Here is a 27,629-nt window from a genome sequence, read left to right as displayed (position 1 = left end):
GGGGGGGGGGGGGGGGGCTGAGGTGGAAGATACTCTCGGATTATTGTGCTGCTCAATTAGTCACCCAATGGTTAGGTGGACTACGTGATGTGCGCTTTTGTGTTGAGATGCATGTCTAAGTCTTCGCTCATGTGTTGGGATGCATGTTTAAGTCCTCCAAGTCATTGAATGGTTAAATGGACACTAATTGGGCGGCCCATTAATTGGAGAAGAGGCGGAAGAAGAATGAATTGGAGGAGATTGCACCTCAATCTTGTCTCTATCAAAAAATATTTGGATAGAAAAGAATCATACGGGTAGGGGTGCCCGAACTCACCTTGAATCCGAATAGGACTTGGTATGGGATTTCAGCCCATTGGGTGGGTTAGGTTTGAGAATTTCAGGCCTAAGCCAGGTTGGGCTGGGCCCAAGCTCAGGTCTCAACTCAACCCAAGCTGACCTAATCTAACCCAACCCAATATTGTTTATTAATTACATAATAACGTAACTATGTTAATAATTATAAACAGGTACTTATAGAAAAAGACCTGTAAAAAGTCTTTCGTTTTCTGCAATCTACATATATCAAAACTTGGTATTTGACATGTAATGCATCAAGATCAAGCAATCGAGCAGCCAATAGTACTGGGCTGGTTTGGGTTGGCTTAAATCAGCCCAATCAGATTCCATCAGGGTTGGGCTAAGCCTGACAGGATTAGGCCTGGGCTGAGATATCTCAGCCTGAAGTAGGGCTGGACTGGGCTTGGTTTGAGTTAAGAGACCTTATGGATCCAGCTCAACCCGGCCCATTGACACCCCTAGGTGGAGGGAATAGAAGGAGAGAATTTGCTTCCCATCAGCGTTTGAGAAACACGAAATCATGATCCAGATCGGTACTGGCCGATTTTGATCCATGTCGACCTAGACCGGGCCCAGAATCGGTGTTTTAATGTTTGGCTGGCCTTTGTAGCAATGGACATCTCTACCAGACTCCAGCCATTGTTGGTGAGGCTAGTAATCAGACTTGGATTAAAGGCAACTTAATCAGTTGGAATTTAACATAGAGAAAATCTTGGTGGTTCTGAGAGATATCAAATGTGCAGTCTTGATTTTTAGCAAGCAAAGTTAGGAATCTGTGGGCTCATAATGTTGCAAAATGGGCCCCATCTTTCCTGCTTTTGGGGTTTAAGGGAGTTGTCTTTTCTTGAGGTTGCAGAATGGATCCATCTTTCCCGCTTCTGGGGTTATGGGAGTCTTCTTTCCTGGGGATGTCTTGTCCCTTGATGAAATGGAGATATATTTTACATGGCAAATGGAGAGATCTTAGAGGCTGAGGATATGGGGGATTGAGATTGGAGAAAGTCAGAGATTTTGGGAGCAGATGTGGAAAGATGAGACTTTTTTGAAATAAGAGGGAGTTAGTTGGCTTAGACTTTTTGAAATCAAGGGTGTGTTGGTGTGATTTATTAGTTTGTGTTTGGTATGCATTCTTATAATGGATTCCAGGTCTAGAACATATTTTCAAATCTTAAAAAACGTTGTTTGGTATGTATTCCATTCTAAATTTTCAGAATGGGTCTTGCAAAAAAAAAAAAAAAAAACAACTCTATGACATCTTAATTATGAACAATCAACAACTTAGATCTTTGTCATCTAGGCAGCTCTGTTAGATGCCATACTAGGGTGAAGACCTATCTTTTGCATGTCTTGCCTTACCAATTCATCAATGGTCATTGTCAGCCTGCCCCTAGCATTTTTAGTTTCATGTATCAAAATTTGATCACTTCTTCGTATTGGGGCATCCAGAGGCCTCCTTTAGATATGTCCAAACCGTTGTAATCGACATTCTCTGAGCTTATCCTGAATCAAGGCAACTCCCAAATCAACTCTAACATAGTCGTTCCTCACTTTATCTCTTAGAGTTTTGCCACACACCATCTCAACATACTCATCTCTATCACACTCAACTTATATATGTTACATTTCTTGACTACCCAATATTCCGCACTATACATCATAGCTGATCTTACAATTGTCCTATAGAATTTTTCCTTTAAGTTTTAGATGAATATGTCGATCACATAGCACTCTAGACGCCTCTCTCCATTTTATACATCTTACTTTAATTTTGTGGAAACATCTCCGTTAATCTCACATTAATCTCACATTCCTTTCTTAAAGCAAAACCCAAATATTTGATATATAAAGTCACTTTGCGGGCCTCGTTCTAGAATGTGTAAAAATGCCCATTATGTATTCTCGTTTCGATAAAAAGTAGGCCTCTTCAAACCTCTTATTGCTTTGTTACTGAAGAATAGCCATTAACAACGATATTCTAAAGAAAATAAAGGAAGACTGGAGTGATCAGAAACAAGTGACAGCCAAAGATATGCGCTTGATGATCTGATCGAGAATTGTTGATTGTTCCTTTTGGATTGCATAGGCATGTGGGGGGAGAGCATGGAGCGAAGAGCTCTTGCATTGATTTTGCCGCTCATGCTCGGCCAACTTATGGTGCTCTCGAGAGTCATGCTGCTTACGACATAGGTCGAGAATACACATTATCGATCTAGAATGCATTTCAAGAATATATAATGTATACCAGATGCAACATTAGTTTTCCATGTCATCATGCCCATCCGTTTTGGATCAGTTAATGGATTAAGATGTGAGTGGGCCCACATATATACATCATCAATCTGTTTGGACTTTAGAATGCATGCATCACCATTGACTAGAGAAGCAGATCTACTGTGTAAATAATAAGGAATAGAAACACTTTGTGATCAGCAAAGTATGTAAAGTTAGAGGGAAAAGAACTTTAGAAGGAAAGGAAACGTGGGTGTTTTGAACTTTGAGTCGTTGAATAATCAACAGTGTCAACCCACCTGCTCCTCTCTCAGTTTTTTATTTAGAGAGACAAAGATAGAGAGAGGTAGGTAGGTCCTACACATATAAAATCTGATGCACCCAAATCACAACCATGCAGGCACACGTGGTAGGTTGTTCAACTACCTCCATGTTGTCTTTGATTAATCTCTCAAAGAAAAGCCCCAATGTCCAATAGCCAATTGGCTCACTGATTCATGATTCTATCAGTTATGACCTTTTAGGAGACCAATATAACCATCCACTTGTCCTATAAGTTTACTTGTAGAACCAGACCAGCATTGAATTACAAAATAAAGGAATATATATATATTTTTTTTCTGGTTTTAACCCTGGTTCTAATAGGTTTGTGTTCTATCAATTCAATAGAAGATATGTTAAGGTTTAATCATAGATTCAAATATCGAATCAAAATAGGTGTAATTGGGTTGGCCAACCTTGATTCTAATTAATGTCAGATTCTGGAATCGATAATAAATGGACTTAGATCTTTATTTTTGATTATTTTTTTATTTTTATTAATTAGTAAAATATAGTAGAAAATCAATAAAACTTATTTTTTATATTTATATTTGAAATCAAAGATTTGTAAATTTTTTTGGTCGATTTTTAATCAATTATGGGTTTTGAAACCATACCAGGTTTCTCTTGGCAATCAAAGTGGCAAGTTTGAATGGTTCAACCCGGATGGTCCAACCAAGTTATGAACCATGACAATAATTCATAACCCGGATGGTATAGCTTACACTAATTAATTATATTGGTCATCAATCAAACATAGATAATCCATTTATCCTCCATGATAACGAGATAACAAATAATAATACAATTAGATAATCAAAGTGTTGGTGATGATGATGACCTGACTTCATACATGAGATAAGATGATCCCTTGTTAGATTGGGATGGCCACCAACCATCCCCATTTGATGGGTATTGAACTACAAAATACAATTTTTCTTTGATTCCTTCAATAAATTAAACATATCCTTGAAAAGAACTATAGGAGTATTAATGTGTTTTAAACCATACACAACAACTACAATTAAGCTTTATCTCAATTAAATGGGTCGACTATATATATGTATATAATATAATGATACCCGTCTTCTTCATGTAATGGAAATCCAATGTTGAAGATTTTCTGATATTATTCATGAATATTTTTTTCCCCCTTTTTTGTGGTGAGAGATGATATTCCTGATTCTAAGCTATTTGAATGCAACATTACTATTCAAGTTGGATTACCTAAACCTCACCCCCAGCCTAATCCTTCAATATATATTCTAACCTAAGTATTTGGTCTAGTTAGAGAGAATAATCTAAATCTAACTAATCCTTTTCTCTAACTTGCAATCCAAGGAGTTCAGAAAAGATACTAATGCACTACTTATCTATCTCCTTTTCCAAACTTGGAGTCCACGAGTTTTATTGCTTACAAATGCACCGTCATTCAGGATTTACAGTTTTATTACACAACTTAATTATGATGGAAATAGGTATGTATCGGCACTCACCATGCCTGATACAAGACCGATATATATTGCGAATAGCAATCGAAAAATAATCTTTTTTTTAATTTGTGCCCAATACGAGCTGATGCCAGTCAATCTGTATCGTTATCGATGGTGATTGATACAGGCACCGACCCATACCCAAAAAATTGGAATCAATTAACTAAATTAATGGGTCCTTGTAGGGGTGTCAATTGGTCAGTTTGCTCCGGATTTCGATTGAGCTGAATTGATTTGTCTTTTATTGGATCAACCCGAAATTAGATTAAACCAAATTCTCACTCAAGGTTCTTTCCATGGAGAGCAAGTTAGAGCCTTTAGTGCTTAGAATGATAGATTAAACCTGATGATCTAGCTAGAAACAATTGGTAAAACATTTCAAACTTCAACCGCCAATTTTATAGACTATCAATGGCATACAATGTGGGGCCCCAACAATCCCTAATTTATGAAATAATATATAATAACAAAAGCGGCTCTTCTTTTGACATTTGATAACCTAATCTTCTGCAATACCAAGGTTTTAATGCAAATTTAGCTTACTTTACTTATTATTTTTTTAAATCACAATGATTGAATGCCTAGTATTATAGGATCCTTTTCTTATATTGGGGCCTTCGGGGAAGGTGTGTTTCAAATTAGTTGTTAGTTGTTAATGTTAGTTGGGATTTGAATTTAATCCGATCCGGCTGCCCGAAGAAAGCAATTAACATTTGATTTAATATAAAAGTTCTATAATTTATAGATAACGACATTGAAATAACCCTATTTTAAAATTTAAACCTTTTTAATACTCGCTAAAACATGTTATAACTTGTCTGAATTTTTTTTTTTACTGAAATGTTATAACTTGTTTGAAAGCTTTTTAATATTTGTTATTTGAGTTTTCCTTTTAAAACCATTCCATGCTCACATGATGTGTCAAATGGTGAAAGAGAATCTCTCCAACCAAAGGTGATTTGATGTTTTGATTAGATCCGTATCATCGATTATCCAAAATAAGAGATCTACTTTTTAGTTCAATCAGAGGATTAAATACCATTAAGAGATCTACTTTTCACTAAGGAAAAAAAAAATGTTACTTAAAAATATTTGAGTTTGCAAAAGAAAAGCTATTTACTAATGAACATTGAAAAGTTACTATCAAGTTGAAATTAACCCAAGGGGTAACGTAGTTGGTGAGCAACGAATTTAGTACGAGCCGTAAACTCGGATGTTCTAAGTTCTACTCCCACTAGGCATACCTTGGGCCACTCACACTGGGGTGTTTAATGCTCTTCACAATTTTCAGTGAAAGTTGAATGGTTCTCATTCAACCCCAGTATAACCTAATCCATGCGGTTGTGAGGTCAGTATGGACCCGCAAGACTAGGCCTGGATACCCGTTATTAGCCAAAAAAAGAAAGAAAAGAAATCAAGTTGAAATTTGTTTTAATTAATGGTTGAGAATTGAGGTGACACATGAATGGACATGATATAGTTGCAATTGTTCCAGCCATGCAGATATCTATATAATCCATCCATTAGCAGAAGTCATCAAGAAAATTGCTACAGTTTAATGGAACTATCAACCGTAGTACTTCCATCCAAAAAGGCCCTTATTTAGTCCATTATTCTTTTTATTTGGGAGGAGGCAAGACTAGGACTTTCCATGTTCCATGCATGGAAGAGTTTGGGACCATTTATGATTCTAGGCCTTGCTTTAGACCTTGTGGAATGTGGAGCCTAACTCCCAATTCAGATATTAATCAAAATAAGGAAATTAAGAGTGTTATGGGCTAACATGTGCTTTGAAAACTTGTCCCTCAAATAAATCCAAAATCACATTTATAAGGATTCTGTAATGGGTATTCAAAATCAAAGGAAAACTTATTATGTTTGAAGCCAAAAAAGGCAGTAAAACCTGTCATCACTTATCACTTTATTTTGCTTTTGAGTGATGAAATGAAAGATAGCTCTTAGGGGAAACCAGAATGAGAATAATTAGATCATTTACTAGGTAGGGTTGGCAAGCTAACCCTCAGACCTGCCTGGTTTCTTCTCATGTTTTAAATTGAAAATTCCTGATTCCCTAACTGATCAATAAATCGGGTTTGGAAGTTGGAACTTCCCAGCTACTCAAACTAACCCTCTGCACTAATAAAGACACACCATTAGATAGTTCATTTTCCAAGACTATTATTTCAACCCGAATAACTTCGACCTGACCCGACCGGGCCGACTCTGACTACAATAGTCGAGAATGGAGGTGAAAGAGACAAAGTAAAAACTGAAATCTTAAAACTCGTATTTTAGCTTTTTAGGGTTTAGTACAGTTTAGACTCGATTTATATATGCTTAATTTGATTAGATACAAATCCATATTTTTTAGCTTAAAACCAAAACCAAAATACACTAATTTCTTCGTGTCAATTCTTTTTATACGGTTAGTTTTAGTTTTGATTTTTTCATTTCAATTCTAAATTGACACCCTTTAATAAATAGCACCAAAATGGAATAAACTCTCCCCACCCCCACCCATATCCATGTGAAAATCGTCAACAACCGCTGCATCGGTGTAGTGAGCATCAAGTGGCTAAGAGACCCTTGGGACATGTGCCTAGACGCTCTCAACCGTCCGATGCTCATTGCACCTCACTGCTCGCTGCAGAAGATGTGAACTCCACCCATCTCCACCCTCACCCATACCATAGGTTGAAGTGTACTTGGCAATGATGATTTCTACCCCTCCCATGTCATCTACTACCGTGGCCTTTTAGACCAGAGAATCCCTTGGTACTCTACGACAACGTCTCTAGTACAAGATATTAAGAATTTCACATTCTAAATTTATAATGGGCTTGTGTCATTCAGTCTTCACGGGCCCACCTCTAAAATTGGATAGTAGCTATTAACAGAAATGCCCTTCCCATGTCAGTTCCACAGACTTTTCCCCAGCTAAGTCCTTCGAAAAATAAGAGATCATTTTCTATGCCAGGTACCACTATGCCACTTTATATTTCATAACATCCAAAAGAATTTGGGGCCCATCCCCAACTAATGGCTAAAATCTGGTACATATATTGTCATCGAGGCTGCTGTGACTTGTGACTTGTGGCTTGTGCTGTTTGGTGGCCCAACCCTAAGCCCATCCCAAAAGGATCTTCCCAGGGTTTTAAAACCCTGAATCAGGATCCGAACCGGTCCTGACCATGGTTTCGGATTGGAGTTGGCCTTGACGAATCCCAATTCTTAGCTGATACCATACCGGTGAATTGGTACTACTGAAGGGTAAAATAGTCTGAACCTAAAAACAAGGATATTTTTGTCCAATCTTTATCGATTTCATTTTCAATACCAAGTTCTCAAACCATAGTCCTAAGTGATTTTGATTCAATGAGAAGTTGCTCTGCTAACCCTAGTACACTAGTTAGTAACCCTATTGTCGTGGCACTCTTAACTAATGATAATAAATTGTCAAAGGTGAGGAAGGATGACTGATTCCATTTATTCAAATTGATAAGAATCTAAACAAAGAATCCATATAAGGATCGATCGAGCCGAATCAATCAATCAAGATCAGCCTCGATCGATTTTGATCTGAATCGACCGATTCCTCCTCGGGGCTTAAAAACCAGAAACCAAGATCTTAAACCCTAATTTTCATATAAGATCGGTCCAATTCGAATTGGTCGGAGTTGGGATCGAATTGGCCAATCCGATCTGAATTGACCCGAATCGGGTGAATGGAACCCGATAGACCCGGTTTTTTTTTTTTTTTTTTTTAAATCCTGATCCTTCCCCTGGTTGACAAGTGGCGGAAAGGTAAAAGTGGAAATAGTTAGAAGATAGTGAGTATAAAATGGAATAGTTGGGGAGTTGTGGCCACAGAGGCACAGAAGGGCTTTTAACGGCAAAACCGGTGAAGAAATGGAATCGTGGCGGTCATGGGCATGCCGTTAGAATCTCTCTTCTTTTCGTCTCGATCCGTACAAACAAAGAACCTACACAAAGCGAGGGAGATTCAGATTTCAGACTTAAAAGAGGAAGAGAAGAAGGAGAAGAAGGAGAGAGATATAAATATTGTTTGTTATAAGGGATTTGTTGTTGCCTTGGCATTCCTATAACGACGACACTCAATCTCTTGCTTCGTTACAAAACAGAGATTTCGAAGAAACCCAGGAAGAGCTTTCTTCCCGTCAAGAAATCCTAACCCCTCCTTGTAAGTCTCTTCTTCCTTATTTCTTCGTTTGTTTCCTTCCTTTCGTTTTTCATTCTTTCCACTTATCTGCTGCTCTCGTTTCTGTTTCTGTTTCTGCTTCGTCCATAGTGGAGTGGTTTTTTATTGATCAAGCTACCTCTTTTCTGCTTTGTTCTTATCTGGTCTGTTCTAAATTTGCCTTTTCTTCCATTTCCCGTTTTGGGTACTTTGCTTTTCTCTGTTTTAGACGTATTTCCTGCGTTGTTAGACGTGTTTTTTCAATTGAGGATTCCATCGTATTGTTCGTGGGCTGCGTGCTTTCGGTTCTTTTAACCGTTTGATTGTTGGTTTTTGCGTTCTCAAGACTGCTTTCGTTAAATACTTTCTATTCTTCATAGTTGATTCCTGCTAAAGGTACTTCTCGTCCTTCTTTTTCTTTTCTCGTACTTTCCCTCCATGTCCTGATGGTTCCCCTTTGGTTCTGGATGCAGCTTCAGCTGCGCTTTTGAGTTTGACTGGTAAATCCATTTGCTTCAAATCTCCTCTTTTTGTTTTCTTTGAACAAAATTTTCGTTTTTTTTGTAAGCTTCTATTTAATATTTTTCTGAAACCTGTCAAAGTTCTATTCCTTCTTTTTATGCTGCTAAAGGTAACTCTTATCCTATTATTATCATTGTTTCTCTCTGTTGCCGCTTTCTTTTTATGGATAAGGTTCTTTCATTTTTGTTGTGGCTTCTTCGCTGGTTTATGTTGTAGAAGTTGTCCTCTTTTTTGTCTGATTTTCCCCTAAATTCTGATACCCTTCTTCTAATTGCTCATTAAGTTCTTATTTTATAGTTTTGAGGCTTTGTTTGGATTGTGTTGGGTGTTTTCAGGACCTTCGGTGAAATTAAAGGTTTGCATACAGGGGCTCTTCCTGGTTTTTATACATCTTTCTTCTTCAGTTTTTTCTTGAGTGTTATCTGAAGATGGGGGATCACTTCGTGTTGCTGGTTGATCGGTTACTTACTGAGTCAACTCTGGAAGCTGCAATTCAGAGAAACAGGTCTTTACAAACCAGCCCCACGGTAGTTGAAGCCACAATTAAAGAATTTTCTTCCCATACTATGGATTTCAATCATGGGTCATCTCCGAGGAAATTGGTGGAGTGCAGAATTTGCCAGGATGAGGATGAAGACTCAAACATGGAGACACCTTGCTCTTGCTGTGGCAGCTTGAAGGTTAGTTTCTTTATTTCCATATTTTCTTCCTGATTGAAATCCTTTTTCATCGCGATCTAATGGTTTTATTTGTAGGTCAGAATGTTGAATTATGCGTTCGTGTTTTAACAGTTTGATTCATCGCTTTCTCTGTATGTCATACTGATATGTACAACTTCTAGTATGCTTCTTTCTCCTCTTATATCGATGCATTTCTGCATTTTGAGGCTTCCATGAGCTTCAATTATCCACATTTTCCATCTAGGCAACCTTTTAATTCTGATAAAGTCCTGGAACTGCTCTTGTTCAACTCTTAGAGTTCTGTTTAGGACTTCTTCTTTGGGTAAATTTCTGTTTGAGGCCTGCGACTTTTTCTACTAGAAATTTTACCAAGTCATGGGAGAATGAGAGAGTTGTTTGGGAACATTCAGTCTCCATTTTAATCTCAATGAGAACCTTTATTCAACTATCATGGTGGAATCAAATCATTTCAGGTGATGTAATGATAGATATGTCATAAAACGACTCTGACTCAAGTCCAAGTTGCTGACTGGTGGTTGAGGACCATTTGGGTTTTGATGAATGCCCAGAATCTTAACTTGATTGAAGTGTTTGACCTGTTGTAGTTCTCTTCATGATGTCAAATAATTATATAAATAGTAAGAAAAAAAGTAATGGGATGATTTTTTATTTTATTTTAAACAGTGGACAAAACTCAACTCTCTAAGCTAACACAAGACATGGTTTTCTATTCTTTATGGGCTTCAATGCAACCTCCTGGTGTTGGCTTGATATATTAATATGCGCTACGAGCACCACTTTGAAGGTTCACTGGGTCTTATGCTCTTAAAATTGTTGTGCTTCACGAAATGCCAAGTCTAGATCAATTTGGTCTTTATTCTAAGTTCTAGTTTGGGTTCAGATGTTTGTTTCTGTTCTTTGGGACTGATATTCAAATTCTGCACATTATTCCATCGGAATTAAGAAATGAAATTTCCCCCTTGCAAAAAATAATGGAACTAGGGTAGATAATGAGTTCTCTGTTTTCTATAGAAAATTTCCTGATGGCAGAGGTAATATTTTGACATTATCTTCTCCATAAACTATAGTTTTGTAAAATTTAGTGAGAGATATTGTTGTTTATTTCAATATTTTGGTTATACTGAATAAAACAATTATCCTGTGCTATAAATTTTGCATCTCTTTCTAGTCTACATTTTGGGGTTCCCTGTTTTCTCCATTCCCAGTCTTAGATTCCGACAGTTGGCCATCTGAAGAAAGCTGCTATTGTCTTGTCTTTTGTTTGTTTAAGTATTAATTTACTTGCTTCTGGTTTAAAATGGTGTTCCAGCTTGTTATTTTGTTAATCCATTTCGTTCAGATATTTGCCTTTGTTACGTTTAACCTATTGTATGGAGATATGTTTGATAATCTGACTTGTTCATATCTAATTCTTGGTTGTTGCAGTATGCTCATCGCAGATGTGTCCAGAGGTGGTGCAATGAGAAGGGTGACACTATGTGTGAGATATGTCACCAGGTGGGTTATTCATTTCTTAGCCGCACATTTAATCTTTCTTTCTGACTTTCTCCAATGATTGATTATATTAACTTCTTTTCTATTGAATCTGTGAGGTTTTCAGCAATTTAAGCCAGGTTATACAGCACCACCTAAGTTGTTCCATTATGGGGGTATTCCTATGAACTTCAGGTACCATTGTATCTTAATATTTCTTTAGCCTACATGTCACTGCCACTGGCAGGGCCTGGTTTCTCCTGTTACTACGACATCTTAGTTATGTGCTTGTATGGTGTTTCTGTCAGGGGTAATTGGGAAATTTCCAGAAGGGACCTGCATAATCCTCGATTTATAGCAATGGTTGCAACTGAGCGTAACTTCTTGGATCCTGACTATGATGAGTATTCAGCTGCCACTTCAAGAAGTCTGCTGTGCTGCCGCACAGTGGCTATAATTGTACTCTCTCTCTCTCTCTCTCTCTCACATATGTGTGTGCCTGCGTGCGTGTGTAACTGGGTGCACCATCAAATTGAGCTAATGGCTTTGCACCAGCTATAAGTGTACTCTTCAGTTGAATTGTGATTATGATGCTTAGCTTCTTCTATTTATCAATGTTTCACTACAAAGACTCCTTTTCTCTTCTCATTTACTTTTCTGTTTCCCCTTCTGTTTTTAACCAGTTCATGGTTCTTCTGGTTCTAAGACATACGCTTCCAATTGTAGCTAGTGGGGCTGTGGAGTATTCGTTTCCACTATTGATGGTAAGTCTAGCTGGCTCAACTTTTCTTTCAGTAGGGACTGAAAATACTTTACATTTTCAACTGCTTCATTCCTTGATTACTTTATCTGACAGTTATTTATATTGAGAGCTGGGGGGATTCTTCTTCCAATATATATAATGGTGAAGGCAGTAATGGCCATAAAACGTCGGCGACAACAACAGGTATTATCAATTACCTGCTATCTTTGGACAACTTCTACCACCAACACGATAAATTTACTAATAAAACTTCTTGATGCAGGACCTTCAAATGTCCATTACAGAGTCCGCTGAAGAAAATGAACAGCCTAATCTACAGTCCCAGCCACACGTCATTCGTATTCACTAGGCTACTATACCACTGGGTACTTGGATGAAAGAGTGAAAAAGAAGACAATGTTTGATGATGACTAGCTATCTGATCCCAAGCTATATGACGTGAAGAACACTCTTACCATTAGCTGAGAGAAGGCAAGCATCATCATTCACAATCAAATATGGGATGAGAAGAGAATTAAGTTATAGAATGAAGGTGTTCCTATCAGTTAAATAATACAAAACTGAGCTTTCGCATTCATTGACATGAGAGCCATTCTTGGCGATAGAATTCGGCAAGCGATCCTCGGGTTCATTTCAGTTACAGTTCCAGTTAGTTTTCAGATACGTGTCATCACACATTCGTTTCATCTGAAAGCTAAAATGTATACCAATATCGTATTCGCATATGTATATGTATAGTCTATGTAGAATATCAGCCACGCAATCAAAGATGAAGGGCTCATTCTGTATATACTTTGTTTCATTGAATTCCCACGTGGGATTTGTGATATTGCTGTGGAGCTGTTGTATTGTTGATCCTCTGTACTGTATTAGAAGAAGCATATCAAAAAAAAAAAAAAAGTTAAAGAAATACTCTTTCTGTTCATGAGAAGGCTTTGTATTCAGTTGTTTCCGTTTCCCCAATTAATTGATTCTCTTCACCTGTTATGAATCAAATCGTATTTCCTTATATTTTTTGAATTCTTTCGGAAGAAACTACCAGCACAATGGTGTATCTGTATAATCTATGAATGCTTTAGATGAGCCTCTTTGAGCCACAAATTTGGCAATGATCATAAGGATCAAAGTGTGAAACTACCAGCACAATGGTGTATCTGTATAATCTATGAATGCTTTAGATGAGCCTCTTTGAGCCAAAATTTGGCAATGATCATAAGGATCAAACTGCAGCCGATCCCATTAAGTTGGGACAAGGCTTTGCTGTTGTTGTTGATAAGGACCGAAGTGCAACATTTTTCACTTCGAAAACTAGTCATATGCATCAAGGATCCTGGTGCAGAACACAACACCAAGGGTGATACGAAGACCAAGTCATTGCAAGTTGATCCATAAAAAATAGGCCATGAGGACACTTGGGTTGTTATATGTCTTGTCAATGTTGATGTCTTTCATACTATAATAGCTTCTACTTATCCATATCATCCCCTTCAAGCCGTTTCATAGAACAGCATTGAAAGCAAGTCTCAACAAGTGATGAATCATTCTGAAATTTAAGCTTTGACTGCATTTATGGAGACAATGGTCAGACATTCCTATATTAACAAACTTATCCATATCTAACCATAATTCCCAGTTTTAGACGATTCAAAACGTCAGCTTTGAACCCCTCTGCTCTGTTTTATATTTTTTTCTGCAACCAATCCCAATCACACCCTCTGAATCATCACCAAATTAGATTTCCTTTTTTCAAAAATCTATTCTTTAGTTTTTGGCAACCCTTTCCCTGCTGTCAGGGCTATGAAAATGGCTTTGACCAGATAGGATAATTGTCCAGGATGAGAGTGTGGCTGAGAAAACAGTGCCTGATTGTTGGAATGGTGGAGAAGGCAGGGGTTATCAAAGCTTTCAGCAGGGGAAGGGAGCAGGGAGGGTTGGCCGCTACATCAACATGGGAGTATTAATCGCAACTTTAGTTTAGAATCTTATCTTCAATTTTGAAATTGATTAAATAGTTTACCACACATGAATGAAAGAACCATAAGGCAATTAGTTGCTCTCAAATTTTGGAAAAAGAAAAGGTTATACAGAAGTTCTTGAAGCCCCAAAGGCACAGCAACTGCATTTGTTGAGTTCTCTTCAATTGAGTATTCAGTGTAGCCCTTGGAGTTGCCAACCTTATAGGTGTTAGTGACCTTACATTCATCCTTGTGACCACCACGTCCAAACGCCCCCAGAGGAATAAGTTTCTTTTGAAGTTGTTTTGCCGTAGCTAGCTTCCATCTTGCTTGTCGTAGTAGTTGCTCTTTGTGGTCGTCGACTGCTCCCCTTGTGTACGTGATGTGCTGGACGTAGTCGACAATGATTGCCTCTGGTTCTTCGACATCCTCACACAATCTTCACACAAACCCACAGAGAGAGAGAGAGAGAGAGAGAGAGAGAGAGAGAGAGATTAGGGTAGATATGAAGAGTTTAAGTCTTCTGGGTAGGGTAGATGAAGGGTTTAAGTCTTCTGGGTATCGTAGGTGAAGAGTTTTAAGTCTTCTGTTTATGCAGTCCTATTTATAGACGTAGGTTAGATATGAAGAGTTTAAGTCTTCTGGGTAGGGTAGATGAAGGGTTTGTCCTCTGGGTAGGGTAGGTGAAGAGTTTCAAGTCTTCTGTTCATGCATTCCTATATATGGACGAAGGGTTTTAAGCCTTCTGGCGTGAATAGATAAAGGGTTTTAAGTCTTCTGTTTCCTGCAGTCCTATATATAGAGCAAGGGTTTTAAGTCACCTGGGCTGAGTCGATGAAGTGTTTAATTCTTCTGTTTCATGCATTTATAGATGAAGGGTTTTAAGTCTTCTTTTTGGTACTTGTAACTGACAAATTAATGGTTCTAATTATAGCCCATAGACCATATCCATATCCGAGGAGGTTTATTAAATGAGTCTATTCTCTGAACTGCCTTGTTAAGATAAGTTCTCTGTTTCATGCAGTCTTCCTTGAGAATTGAGAATCTCAACAGTTTTTTAAAAAATTTCCTTTTTCTTTCTAAACTTGATTATCATATACAAAATCACCTGTTTATGCTGAAACTTGACCAACAAATAAAGGATTATGAGCCCAATCTGTAGTCCATCCGTAACAGAATGGGGATTAAAATAAGATTGAGAGAGCCCATGCATGATGGCCAAGTGGAGGAGAGCAAATTAAGAAAAGGTCGTAGGACTGAAGTGTGAGAAGATCAGGCTAATGAGTGTACACCATGCATTGGTCAGAACAGAAAAACATCACCATATGGTAGACTCATTTTGTCCATTCAATTAAACTAAGAGAACTAGATACCAGAAGAACCAACCACATACCCTAAAACTAAGTAGCATGAAGGTTATAAAGAAAGAAAAGCCTACATATGATCACTAAGTACAGTCTTTAATAGAAACTAATATAATGAAAAGAACAAAAGAAAGATCCAATCTGACACTAATCAGAATCATAATAGGTGATGGTGGTGGTGTTGTAGTTTTTGTTGGGGTTGCCATACTTGACAGTTCGGAGCTTCTCTTCAATGGAGTACTCAGAGTAGCCTTTGGAGTTGCCAGCCTTGGTGACCTTATACTCATCCTTGTGACCACCACGGCCAAAAGCCCCAGTGGAATAAGTCTCCTTTGAAGCTGTTTTGCCATAGCTTCCATCTTGTTTGTTATAGTAGTTGTTCTTTTTTGTCATCGACTGCTCCCCTTGTGCAAGTGATGTGCTGATGGTAGTAGACCATGATGGCCTCTGGCTTATCTGTTTCTGGTTCTTCGACATCCTCACACAAGCACACAGTAACCCAGAAGGAAGAGAGAGAGAGAGAGAGACAGAGAGAGACAGAGAGAGAGAGAGAGAGAGACGCTTCATAGTTTCATGCAGTCCTATTTATAGGTGATGGATTTTTCTTCTGGGTTTTTTATTAGGTAAAAAAAAAATAATAATAATATCCAAAATATCTATCTAATAAAATCCACAAGACCGGCCAAAATAGTTGGATTCTCTATTTTTAATCAGATGGGTTCCTTGAGAATAGAGAATCTCAACTTGCAAGGCTCTATAATTCAAACTGCCACCTGAGCTGCCATCTGTGCCAAGTGGCATGGTCATGCATGAGACTCCTGAGAAGTTATCTAGAGATTGTAGACCTCAAGTACCTATGCTTGCTGATACCATTCCACTTCACTTGCGACTTGGTACAACCCAAATCTCCAAGCCCATGCCGACCCAAACTTTCCTATGGGCTCAGCCTAACTCAAATTTCACCCTGTAGATGGGCTGGGCCTTCTTCAACTGCCCACTACAGCCCCAGGTATCATTGTGTCTCTAGATCCTCGTCTTGATATGATCATTACTGATCAAATTCACGTATCTTCCCATAATAACCAACCAAACCAAGAACTTGAACACATCATCATTTGTTCCTATATCAGTTACTTGAATGGTGCCATTGCTTTCCCTGCTGCTCATGATAGATAACAAGATAGGGTAAAGTTCTCAATGAGGCAACTTCTACCATTAACCTCCACGAACCAAATCTTGTTGAAAAGACTAGAAACACTTCCAGTGAATATGATATGAGGTGAGAATATCTGAAAGGACTTTCCGGATGGTATTGGAATAGCCCATGCGTCTCTAAGGTTGTCAATTTCCTGCATGACTTGGTGACCCAAACTTTGTGGGCTGATCCCACATCTTCGGTCATAACAATCCACATCAAATCTCTTTTGTAATCGATGTGGGATCAGCCCACAAGGTTCAAATGTTATGAATAAAAATGGTAGTTCTGCCTTTTTTTTTTTTTTTTTTAAACTATACTAATCTTTTAGGCTATGTTTTAGTCAAGAAAATAAAAATAAAAGAATGAAAAAAATGTAAAAAAATAAGATAAAATTTTTGAATTTTTTCTTTTCTTGACTTCCAAATATAACCTTATTGAAGTCTTTCTATGTCCACAAGTACAATCAATTATGTCTATCACTGTCTCTCCAAAATAACGGGCAGAGATTATTTTCACAAGACACACATACAGGACAGATTTTTTAACAATAAAAAAAAAGAAGGACAGATTTCATTTTCCTATTCTTTTAATAACATTCCAAATGCTTGTTGAAAACAATTGTGATAAAATGGAATTCTCAATCATATAGATCTACCCAGCCAAATCCATTCATCTCTAAACATAGAACTGAAAAGTTGAAAACATACACCAGAATCATCCAAAGGATTCATCATTAATTTCGTTCATTCAATTAAACCAAGAGAACTAGAAACCAGAAGACCCACATACCCTAAAACGTCTATGAAACATAAAGGTTACATAGATCCAGTCTGCACTAATCAGAATCAGAATCATAATAGGTGATGGTGTTATTGTTGCTGTAGTTTTTGTTGGAGTTGCCATAATGGACAGTTTGGAACCTCTCTTCAACTTTGTACTCGGAGTAGCCTTTGGAATTACCAACCTTGTAAGTGTTGGTAACCTTATATTCATCCTTGTGACCACCACGACCATAAGAACAACTGGAATAAGTCTCCTTTGAAGTTGTTTTGCCATAGCTTCCATCTTGTTTGTTGTAGTAGTTGCTCTTTGCAGTCGAAGAATGCTCCCCTTGTGTGCGTGATGTGCTGGTCGTACTAGACCATGATGGCCTCTGGCTTATCTGATTCAGGTTCTTCGACATCCTGACACGAGCACACAGCAACCCACAAGAAAGAGAGAGAGAGAGAGAGAGAGAGAGAGAGAGAGAGAGCTTCACGCTTCACAGTTTCATGCAGTCCTATTTATAGATGAAGAGTTTAGGTCTCCTGGATAGATGAGGCGACACTTAAAGTAACAAATCAGTCTAGCTTATCCCCCATAACAATATTGAGGGAGTTTTTATCAAATCAGTGATCCATTCTCTAAGAACTACCTTGTTCAAGACTAGTTCTTTCCAAATCCCCAAATCTTTGTTTTGTTTAGACGTGCAGGCATCCATGGTGGATGATCAATATCATCAACTCTTTACCTTAGGATCACTGAGCAAGAGTTTGAGCCAATCTAGATTCCAATCCTTCCATAAAATAGAACTGTTGTTGACTCACTTCTTTTGACCTCTTGAATCCAAAATCTATCTAATCAAATCCACTAGACCAAAACAGTTGGATTCTGTATTTTCAATCAAATGGTTGTTATCATTGCATCAGGAAGCGTGTGGTTTTGAATTTGATTCATTTTACTTTCTTGAGGCTACTCACATAGGATATTTAATATTCTTCATTGTTTTCAGTAAAAATTGAATGGTTCTTATTCAATCTCAGTATGATCAAGTCCATACGGTTGTGAGGTCAGTATGGCCCTGGGATTGATACTCAACATTAAAAAAAAAAGAAAATCAAATGGTTCCTTGAGAATAGTGATTCAGATTGAACTGCTCGCTCAATCTGTTAAGATTTTGGATTTCTCCATTTTACTTTCCTATAATTTTGGTTTCCTCTAATTAGCGTGGCAGTAGTTAGATAAGGGTGTCATTAATCCGTTTCGGGTCCCAAGGGATCATTCCCAGACTTGTTCCATGTATGGTTCCAAAACTATGATCCATTGTCATTTATTCCACTTCCTTCAACACTACTAGAAACTCCAACAGCCTAAAAATTCCTTAGTATCTTCTGATCCATTATCTTTGTTCTTTTCAAATTTTATTTATTTATTTATTAAATTACTATGTACATCCGATCTGATACCTATTCCTAAAATCCTGGATCAAGTAAATTAGGGTCGTGATTATGTAAAAAAAATGATTCATTTACTCTGGGTTTGTGATAACCCTAGAGGCTTGCACTTCATTTTAAGTTGTCTAAGATAGAATAAGCATGCATAAAATCATAACACTAACTACGTATAACAAAGTTAATTTCCACAACAAAGAGGAAGAGATCCTTCTTGTAATACATATTCATACCAACATAGTTGCACCTTCAAGCAAAGCTACTGAATAGCCTTCCACAGCTTCACTAATTAACAACAGTATGAAAACGAGAGAAAATAGCAGCAAAGGGCTCTCCTAGGCAAACTATTAGTATTTAGTAGAGAAACCATATCCAACCCCAAGGAAACCTATGACTACTATATGTGATTTGTAAATATATACCAATGACTAGGAATCATCACTGTGGATTACTGTAACACATCTATGGACCTTAACACATCTTCAATTTCTTGTTGGTTACGCTTTCCATAGGAGGTGTTGCATGGTGGTGTTCCACTTCCAGGCCTTGCTTTTCTTCTTGACTGTAACTTGGGCATGAGAATAAACATGAGAAATGTCACAGGAGGAGGAGGAGGTGAGCTTGAAATTGAACTCCTCATTGTAACCCACCACTTGCCTACTCCATTGGTTGATGATCTCACGTTTCTTCACCTTCTCAATGAGATATCCCTTAATGATCTGGTGATCCTCATAATAAGTTGTCCTCTCCACCATTTCTTCCATGTATTCTCCTTCGCTGAAAACGGCGCCCCAAAGTGAACCCGCCGGCCCTGCAACTTCCCATCTTTGCCATTTGTAAATTTCTCCCATTGAATGAATCCCAAGTTGAAAACAAAGAACCCAGAAAGAAAGAAAGAGAGACAGAACAATGCAAGACATGTATACACTTTCTAAGTTAAATAGAAAAAGTAGAGAAGATGATGTAGCTTGAAAGCCTGCAAGGAGTTGGTGAGTTCAACAGTCAAAAGGTGATATGAAATGCTATCCTTAGTATGCTATTGCCATCAACCCCTCACCTGCCCTGCTTAAATGGCGATTCATTGTTCAGTAATCACATGATCTGGTTCAAAGCTGATCAGTGGGAACCATTTCCAGTCAATTCGAGTCTCGATATAAAAGATCTTAGAAAGGAATTTCTTCCAACCAACCGTCGGATTGGTAATCAAAGTAATTCAAATTCCAATCTGTCGGTATTAGTGTGAGGGGTACAAAGCCTGTATGGAGCCTCAGGCTCCAAATTCACAATTAAGCTTCAAGTTCACACCAAATCAACCAAGCACTTAAGATAAAGCAGAAAACTAGTCATAAGTTTCTTCCCTCCTCACTACATAAAGGGCTGCCTTTTAGAGCATACAGTAAGTAATTTGGCTTATCTTGCTTTTGCAAAGGTTTCTTTCTTTGTTCTGGAGTTCTGTTCCTCTTCCTGTCCAGCTACTTGGAGCTTTCAATTTCATATGACGCCGTGACCCTCCACCTCCCTCTACCATCGGTGTCATTATTCAAATGAACCATCCACATGCTCCGTCTCTCATAGCAAGGGAAATAAAAAAGCAGGAATATAAAAAGGGAGAGGGTTCCTCAAAAGCAGTGGCCCTACACTGAGAGCAGAAACATCAACAGGGATTGTATTTCCACCATTCATGAGCGAAGCTCTTATTTCACCCCTATGCCTAGGCAGGGCCATGCTACCTTCAAGCTTCTTTTTCCTATATAAATATTTTTTTTCTGCAATTGTTACCTAACATGATTGTGTAATAAAAACATTTTAACTTAGATTATTAAATTTTTATGTATTTTACAATGTAATCCATTTGATTAGAAAAAAAAAGGGGGGAACTAGTGATTAAATACAATTTTAATCAACAAATATGATTAAGATTTTTAAGTAGGTTACACAATCCTGAATTTCTGATTACAATCCTTCCCCTTTTTAAAAAAATCAATTTTAATTCCCGTTTACTAGCAACCAAATGGAGCTGAATGTGACGTTCAACTGTTAGCTCTTCACCACTACCAACCACTGACTTAACATACAAGGGATAAACGTTATACGAAACTCAGGAATCATGAATTTACCAAAACAAGTACATGAACATGAACATATAGAGAACTATTCTGTCTTCTTCCCCACGGTGCTATGGTATTTCCTAAGAAATTAGAAGCCCAAAGAACGACTTTCAACTATTCTAAAGGTCAGTAATATTCATATTTTAGTAACTGGGGGGCGATTCCGAGCATCATAACTGTTACCCTCACATCAACCATCATCAGCCCTTCTCTTGCACACAGAAAACACAAGAAGCCCATTTAACGGACAGTACAATTCCATCAGCAGCAGCCAGCATCCAGATCCCTCCATGGAAATATTTTCAACTTCGGACAAATGCAACAGTCGCAACACGCGATCCTTCTGATCCTCCAAACATGAATGTTGGGTATGACTGAACATGGCTGATGTATCGGAAAATAAGATCCCTGCACGCTTCTTGGTCCTTGGGAGTCTCAGGGTCCTGGGACGCTGTTAGCCTTCTCTGGTTGAAATTCTCCACCTCTTGCACCAACTCATCCTTTGTACTGTTACATGATGTAATCACCTAACGGTGGAAGTGATTAGAACAAGAAGGAAAAGAGGAGAATAATTAGGCCTCTTTCTATAATCCAGGCTACGAAGAATCAACTTAAGCAAAGAGCAATACAAGACTTTGACATTAATAATAATCCAAGTGGGGGTTGACACACGTTTTGAGGCTGGCAAAGGGGTCCACAGATGTAAAGTTGCTTTAAAGGATATCCAGTGTTGTTAAGTTGATTGTGGAGAGCACATGTTCTTGAGCGATCAGTTGTCATATATTAGTGGGAAGGGAGTCCACAAATCTTGGGGGGTATTTGGTTCAAGTCCAATGTCTCTCTGCAATTTATGTACTTAAAGATGTTCACACATAGTAAAGGGAAGAAGATAGATTGTTTTCCAGAGAGCGATCACTTAGCTTGAAGAAAGCCAGTTCCACTACTCTTCTCTCTCAATTTCAATCCAAAGATATCTAAAAAGAAGCCTATGGAGGCAATGGCTTGCCACTTGCCAGATGTCCAGAAAATGAAAAACCTTGCATTGGGATAAACAAGGGGAATTTCAACCAATATCTGAGTTCAATAACAAGCTTCAAGGTAAGTGCAAATGCTTACCAGTATTCCACCAGGTGAGACCAACCTTGAGACTGAATCCCAATACATCATCCTGAAAAGTAACCAAACAAAACCAGATCATATCCCATTTCTGCCAACAACGAAATCATTTATTCACAGGATTAGCATTTCCAAGTTGCACTAGAAAAACATCAATTGCTCCTCGCATGACACTGAACCATACTCTCAACTATTTTGTCAAGCAAAGTATCCGGCAACCGCAAAGGAGGCAAAACCTAGAAACTGCAGTTACCTTTTGATAGTGCCATCAGGATGCAATCCAATAGCATCTAAAGCACCCTTATCCATAACAAGTCGGAACTGCCTCTCCAATTTTGTCTCAAGAACATCATCAACCTAAGGCATAAGCATCAAGTAAAGAACAGGACTATCAAAAGTCTAAAAAGATCAGCTAAAGCATTAAAAAACAGCAAGGCTTTCATAAAAATATCCAAAATAGTTAACCAAGTACTAAAAAAATCATAAACCGTGGAAGAATGAAGTGTCTTCCTTATTGTGTAATACCAAACAGACCATAAGATGAACGGCAGGAGTAAATATACAATAGGTACAGACATCTCCCCCTCCAAACATGGACCCAATCAAAAAATCAATAACCAACAACTCCTCCAGATGCTTGTAAGTTGATGCCCAAGCAATAGGGTAAATATTGGCCAGATGGGATTCTGATCCAAAAGTAGGCCAGAACCTCCACCCAGAAATGGGGAACAAGAGATGGGTTTAGATCTCCATAGATCTAGGGATTTTGGGTTATCGGATGAAGAATCTCGAAGATTAGCCAAAGTAGCAAGTTTTATTGTGTTTTTTCAAATTTTTTTTTTTTTGGCCAAAAACAAAACCTGCCTGTATATTCAGCCACTTCAACTTCTCATAGGAAGGACCGAGCAAAATCGGGTTTGCCTTCATGGGTTTGAATTTAAATTGGCCGATTTTCTCAATTGAATTCCCATGTTTGAAACCTGGTTTGTAGTACATCTTTTACAGCTACTCATACTTCATCACTGAGAAAGTTCTAGGCTAAGGAAATCATTTCAAGAAATATGAAAATTTCTGCCTCACTGCACCAAAAATTTATCTAGCTTGATTCATGCTGGATCTGCGTGTTTCTTTATCCAAGTAAATCCAGCAAGGGGTGCAACTTAGGCCAGGCTAACCCCAGCCTTTGGTCCAGTTTAGCCCAATAAATTATTTTTCTGTAAGTCATTTATTAATATAGGTACTTATGTATAAGATTTGCATATATTGAGGAGATCAACTTAATTTGATTTTGGAAACAGCTGAAGGTTTTGGTGTCCAGGACTGGCTTTTGTACAACTTGATCTTAGATAAATCTTTTAACTTTTCAAATAAGGATTATTAGATTTTAAAAAAATAATAATAAATAATAATAATAATAATAATAATAAGAATAAGAATAAACAAAAGTGATTGCAAAACTAAATATACCAAAACATAGAATAAATCTCAAAGTTGTGACATACCAAAAAGTTCATATTTGTGAATCCGTGCCGATCAGCAAGGCTTCGAGCAAGATCAATTGCACCCTCGCTATAATCAGTTCCAGTCAGATCAGAGAACCTGGATATAGACCATATTAGAAGTTGTTTCATAAGTGCCCTGGTAGTATTCTTAAAAAAAAATGTTAACTTTCTCGAGCAACGTACTTGTGCTACTCTGTACAAAAAAAATTCTAACTAAAACACTTCTCAAATTGTCTTTTTTCAATACTTCCTCTGTCCCACAAAGATCGTCAAGTTCTAGCAAATCTCATTTTTCAGAAAAGTTTGTTGTTGCATTAATTACCTAAATATTTTCAACGAATCTTCCAAAACTATCCTCATAGATTTCCTACAACTAATTAAATTCTCTTTCCTCTATTTTTAATGCACTAATGCACTAAACAATAAACATTCTAAGGGTAGTATGGTTGAGTAATAACATTTTAAACCATTTGATATTGTAATTGACAAACAGACAGACATAAAAAACTCCAAAACATAAGATCTTTGTGGGATGGACAGATTATATTCATCTGATTAGCTTTAATGACAAATAACATAACCATTTAGAGTTTAGGATAGACTTTTTATTTCCCCAAATGAAAGTTAGATGCAAAACAAAAGATAAAAATTGGGACCCATGGTGCAGACCGAGCCATCAACAATGGTCAGAAACCACTGGAATCCATTTTTCGTGGAAGTTGTGAATCAAAGTGGGTTTTACTGGACCAACACGTTAACTAGGGAGGGACATTATCATGACCAGTTACCAGAGGATATTTTCAAAGAGGTTCAGCTTCTTTCATTCACAACTTGCCCAGCCGATTATTTCCCACTAAAAACGAGTGCAGAGAACACAGGTTCAACATGGCTGTGGACCTGGCATCTATTCTGTTGGTCATTGTATTTGTTTAGGTTTAAATCTCCTGGATTAGTCTAACTCAGTTTTCGACACTCAAGTTCTTAAAATGTCAATATCTGCCAATAAGTACGATTTTACCTATATTAAGAAGTTAATATCATGGTAAGGACTAAGGACTTTCATGCCCGAGAGATACCTTGGTAAGGTAGAGGTATAAATTTATATGCATCATTGGTACAATAAATAAACAGATCAACTAGGCCTGAAAACCAAACCTTGGCTAATAATTTGGTTCAACTGATCAAACCAAACCCACATTAACCCAACTAGCATGAGTCTGCACAATCATCCCAGAACTGGACTGGATCAGGTAGGTTAATGGGTTAAGCAGTTAAATCTACTCATTGCCTTCCCTGTCATGGAAATACAGAAAAGAATTTCTGCATGCGATCGCACATAGCTCTGTATCAATGGCACCAATTCTCCTGAAATTCACTGGATGAAGGACGGATATGATCCAATGAACTGAAATATTTACTGCTTGCAGAGAGCATTATTCTGGACTAACCACATTCAAAAAAATTATAAAATTTAAAGCAATACTTTTAGGATAGTACCCTTGCTTCGCAAGTTCTTGAAGAAGCAAGCCATTGCCAGTTCCAACATCAAGTACACTCCAGCCAGACAAATCATTCACACCTTGTTCGGTCGACTGAGATCCAACATCATCAACCAAATTGTTCACACGACCTTGAGCAATGTCTATGCACAAATTTTTTGTCCAAGATGCAACGACATCCATGACTTCAACTCCGAACCTGGTAAGAAGGCAGATATATCAATACCCAGGAAAGCTGTCATACCAAAAAAAATTAAATATATATAGTAGAAGAATATTTTCTGTTCATAAGTTATCTAGAAACCCCAAACATTTTTTTTCTAGTAATAAATTTTAGGCGAATTATATTGTCACAAAGGTCTGTTATTTTTCCAAATGTCACTAGGTATCTATTCTGCCACATACACAGATGATATGCCCATTCCGACCATTGGATGGCAAGGACATGGTCGAGACTTGAGATTAGCCAAGCATCAAATTTTAGAGTGTAATTCAATCAAATACCCCCTTTTTATTGGGACACATCCTGTGTATGTCCATGCATGTGTACCAATAATCTAAAAATTACTGTACACTCTCCCAACTTTGAGTGGGAACAAACGGTTTAAGTTAAAAATAATGTACAAATGAATGGCTCAGATTTGTCTAGTGATTTTCAGAAACATCACTTTCCATTGTTACATGGATAACTACCCTAAATTCTATTAAAATCCATAAGAGAACAAACTTAAGCATGAGGCATGGCAACAATGAAAGGTTTTGAGAGGAGTTTTCAGTATGATGTGCTGTTGGATGAAGAGATAGGCCCTAGATGAAATGCTATCAGGATTCTCTAACCTTTGAAGGCTGTTATTTGGGAAATCAGGCTGGGTCCTTCTAGTATCGGCTGAAAATTTTGAAGATCAGACGGCAACATTGTTAGTGCTTGAATGGGTCCCTCGTGGGAAAGGAAATTCTTTGTGAGTAGTGTTTCTCTCCCTTGCATATGGATTAGAAACATCAGAAATGGCAAAAAATAAATAAATAAATAAAAGGTTCACATGAAGTCAAAGTGAAAAGACGAAGGAGATACAGCTAACAATCCTGAATGGATGAGCAGTGTGTATGGCAGCCATTGGTGGTTCTTACACCTCATTAGGTGGCCAGTAACTCACATATACACAATAAGAAATTGAATACTGTAACTCCAGTGCATGCAACACTAGACAGTTAGCGTACACACAGAATCCTCTCTTCATCCATTGTCAGGACATTTTGGGAAGTATATCAGAAAATTACATTTGAGTTCTTCAGTTGTAATACCATTATCTTTTTGGGTACTATCCAAGGGCATCCAAGGGCCATTGCCAAAGGAAAGTATGAAAATACACCTTCTTCAAAACTATTCAAAGCCTCCCTGCCAACCATCTGTTTCTTCATGATAATTGTCAAACCTACCAATTATCACATACAGCTCCACACCAGTTACTTTGCCATACCTGCCCAGTGTGTTACCAAATGGTTTTCATGCAAACCCATAGAAAGAATAGACCCGTTAATCTAACTCATAGACCTCTATTAATAGAAATTCAGTTATTCCAGCCTGTTTTTTACGATTGTCTTTTCTGCTTATGAAGGCAAATGTGCATGTTTGGGCCCACCAAATACCAATAAGAAACCAGAACAGTTGATATTTTAATTTGTAAGCATCTCTCATTATAAAGACTAAGAAACAATTATCAAAAAAGAAGTGCCTAATAGCAACCTGTTCAGGTGACATTTTGATGCGGGGCAGGAGTATATAACATGTTACCAAAAGGAGAAGAAGGCCAGGCCCAGCTGAAGGCCAAGTTCGATAAAAATTGAATCCAGCTAATGCAGGAGTAGATTACAAGTAACTAACTCCGCAGTTTATAACCCCAAACAATACAAATAGGAGCAAGAAACAAAAAAATAATACCATCAAATAAACCCCCAAGGATACAATACCCATATAGGAGCAAAACCAGCCCAAAACCCAACCCGATAGGAGAGAGAAAGACCTTCTATAGAGCTGGAGAGAGAAAGGTGCGGCCAGGTCTGTGGGAGTCCGATTGAGCTGTACTTTTGGGTGTAGATAGTCCCTAGGGAGGGCACAAAAACCCCCAAATATGAAGGGCTTCTGACGGCTGGTTATGGAGTTACGCACTTTCTTGATTTTCAGACCTAAGAGAGAGAATGTGAAGAATTCTGCAGAAACATCAACTTGTCTTCTTCAGATAACCTTCAAGAGAGGATCGATTGATCTTAGAGTATAGAACCAGTCCTCCAAAGGATCTGTAGATCAGATCTCAAACTTGGGTAGCAATGAGGGTCGATTGGCTTCAAGAACAAGAACTCTTTGGCTGACTGATTCTGATTTTGTATGTTTTAACAGGTCTAAACTTCGAATAACAATAAACAGAAAATAAAAATAGAAAAAGAAGAATCGATGGAGGGTTGAGAAGGGTGAAAGAGAATAAAGGAATAGGTATCTCACCCCTCAGGTTTTGGGAATCACACCCCTCAAAGGTTTAGGCATCTCACCTCTCAATAACAGTTTTTTTAGCTAAAGAGTAATCACTCAATAATTCATTCATTCAAATCTCCAATTATGAGTACATAGGCTCCTCTATTTATA

At 37.8% G+C, this 27,629-nt stretch overlaps 2 protein-coding genes across 5 annotated transcripts in view; one reads left to right on the top strand and one right to left on the bottom strand.

Moving 5' to 3' along the window:
• The first annotated feature begins 8,264 nt into the window (after nucleotides 1–8,264).
• On the top strand, nucleotides 8,265–12,964 carry LOC122078840. Of its 4 annotated transcripts, none has more exons than XM_042644999.1 (9): nucleotides 8,265–8,583; nucleotides 9,054–9,080; nucleotides 9,438–9,782; nucleotides 11,229–11,300; nucleotides 11,404–11,471; nucleotides 11,585–11,735; nucleotides 11,960–12,040; nucleotides 12,133–12,222; nucleotides 12,302–12,964. In XM_042644999.1, exons 3-9 carry the CDS (start codon nucleotides 9,531–9,533, stop codon nucleotides 12,386–12,388), a joined length of 801 nt encoding a protein of 266 aa, XP_042500933.1. In that variant the 5' UTR covers nucleotides 8,265–8,583; nucleotides 9,054–9,080; nucleotides 9,438–9,530; the 3' UTR covers nucleotides 12,389–12,964. The 4 variants fall into 4 exon arrangements, with proteins under 4 accessions (XP_042500933.1, XP_042500931.1, XP_042500932.1 ...); XM_042644998.1 differs by lacking the exon at nucleotides 8,265–8,583 and adding an exon at nucleotides 8,627–8,976; XM_042644997.1 differs by lacking the exon at nucleotides 9,054–9,080.
• Nucleotides 12,965–20,734: 7,770 nt separating this feature from the next.
• The window catches only part of LOC122080060 (EEF1A lysine methyltransferase 2-like), a 10,492-nt gene continuing 3,597 nt past the window's right edge, over nucleotides 20,735–27,629 (bottom strand). Inside the window, exons 3-7 of the mRNA XM_042646931.1 lie at nucleotides 24,990–25,190; nucleotides 23,493–23,589; nucleotides 22,244–22,347; nucleotides 21,991–22,042; nucleotides 20,735–21,401 (exon numbers count right to left, since the gene is read on the bottom strand). Coding sequence (XP_042502865.1) covers nucleotides 21,177–21,401; nucleotides 21,991–22,042; nucleotides 22,244–22,347; nucleotides 23,493–23,589; nucleotides 24,990–25,190 — 679 coding nt within the window. The 3' untranslated portion in view covers nucleotides 20,735–21,176. The remainder of the gene's footprint in view (nucleotides 21,402–21,990; nucleotides 22,043–22,243; nucleotides 22,348–23,492; nucleotides 23,590–24,989; nucleotides 25,191–27,629) is intronic.

This window comes from Macadamia integrifolia, chromosome 5 (genome assembly GCF_013358625.1).
Source record: "Macadamia integrifolia cultivar HAES 741 chromosome 5, SCU_Mint_v3, whole genome shotgun sequence".
NCBI classification, from domain to species: Eukaryota; Viridiplantae; Streptophyta; class Magnoliopsida; order Proteales; family Proteaceae; genus Macadamia; species Macadamia integrifolia.
This window is presented reverse-complemented; position numbering and strand designations above follow the sequence as displayed.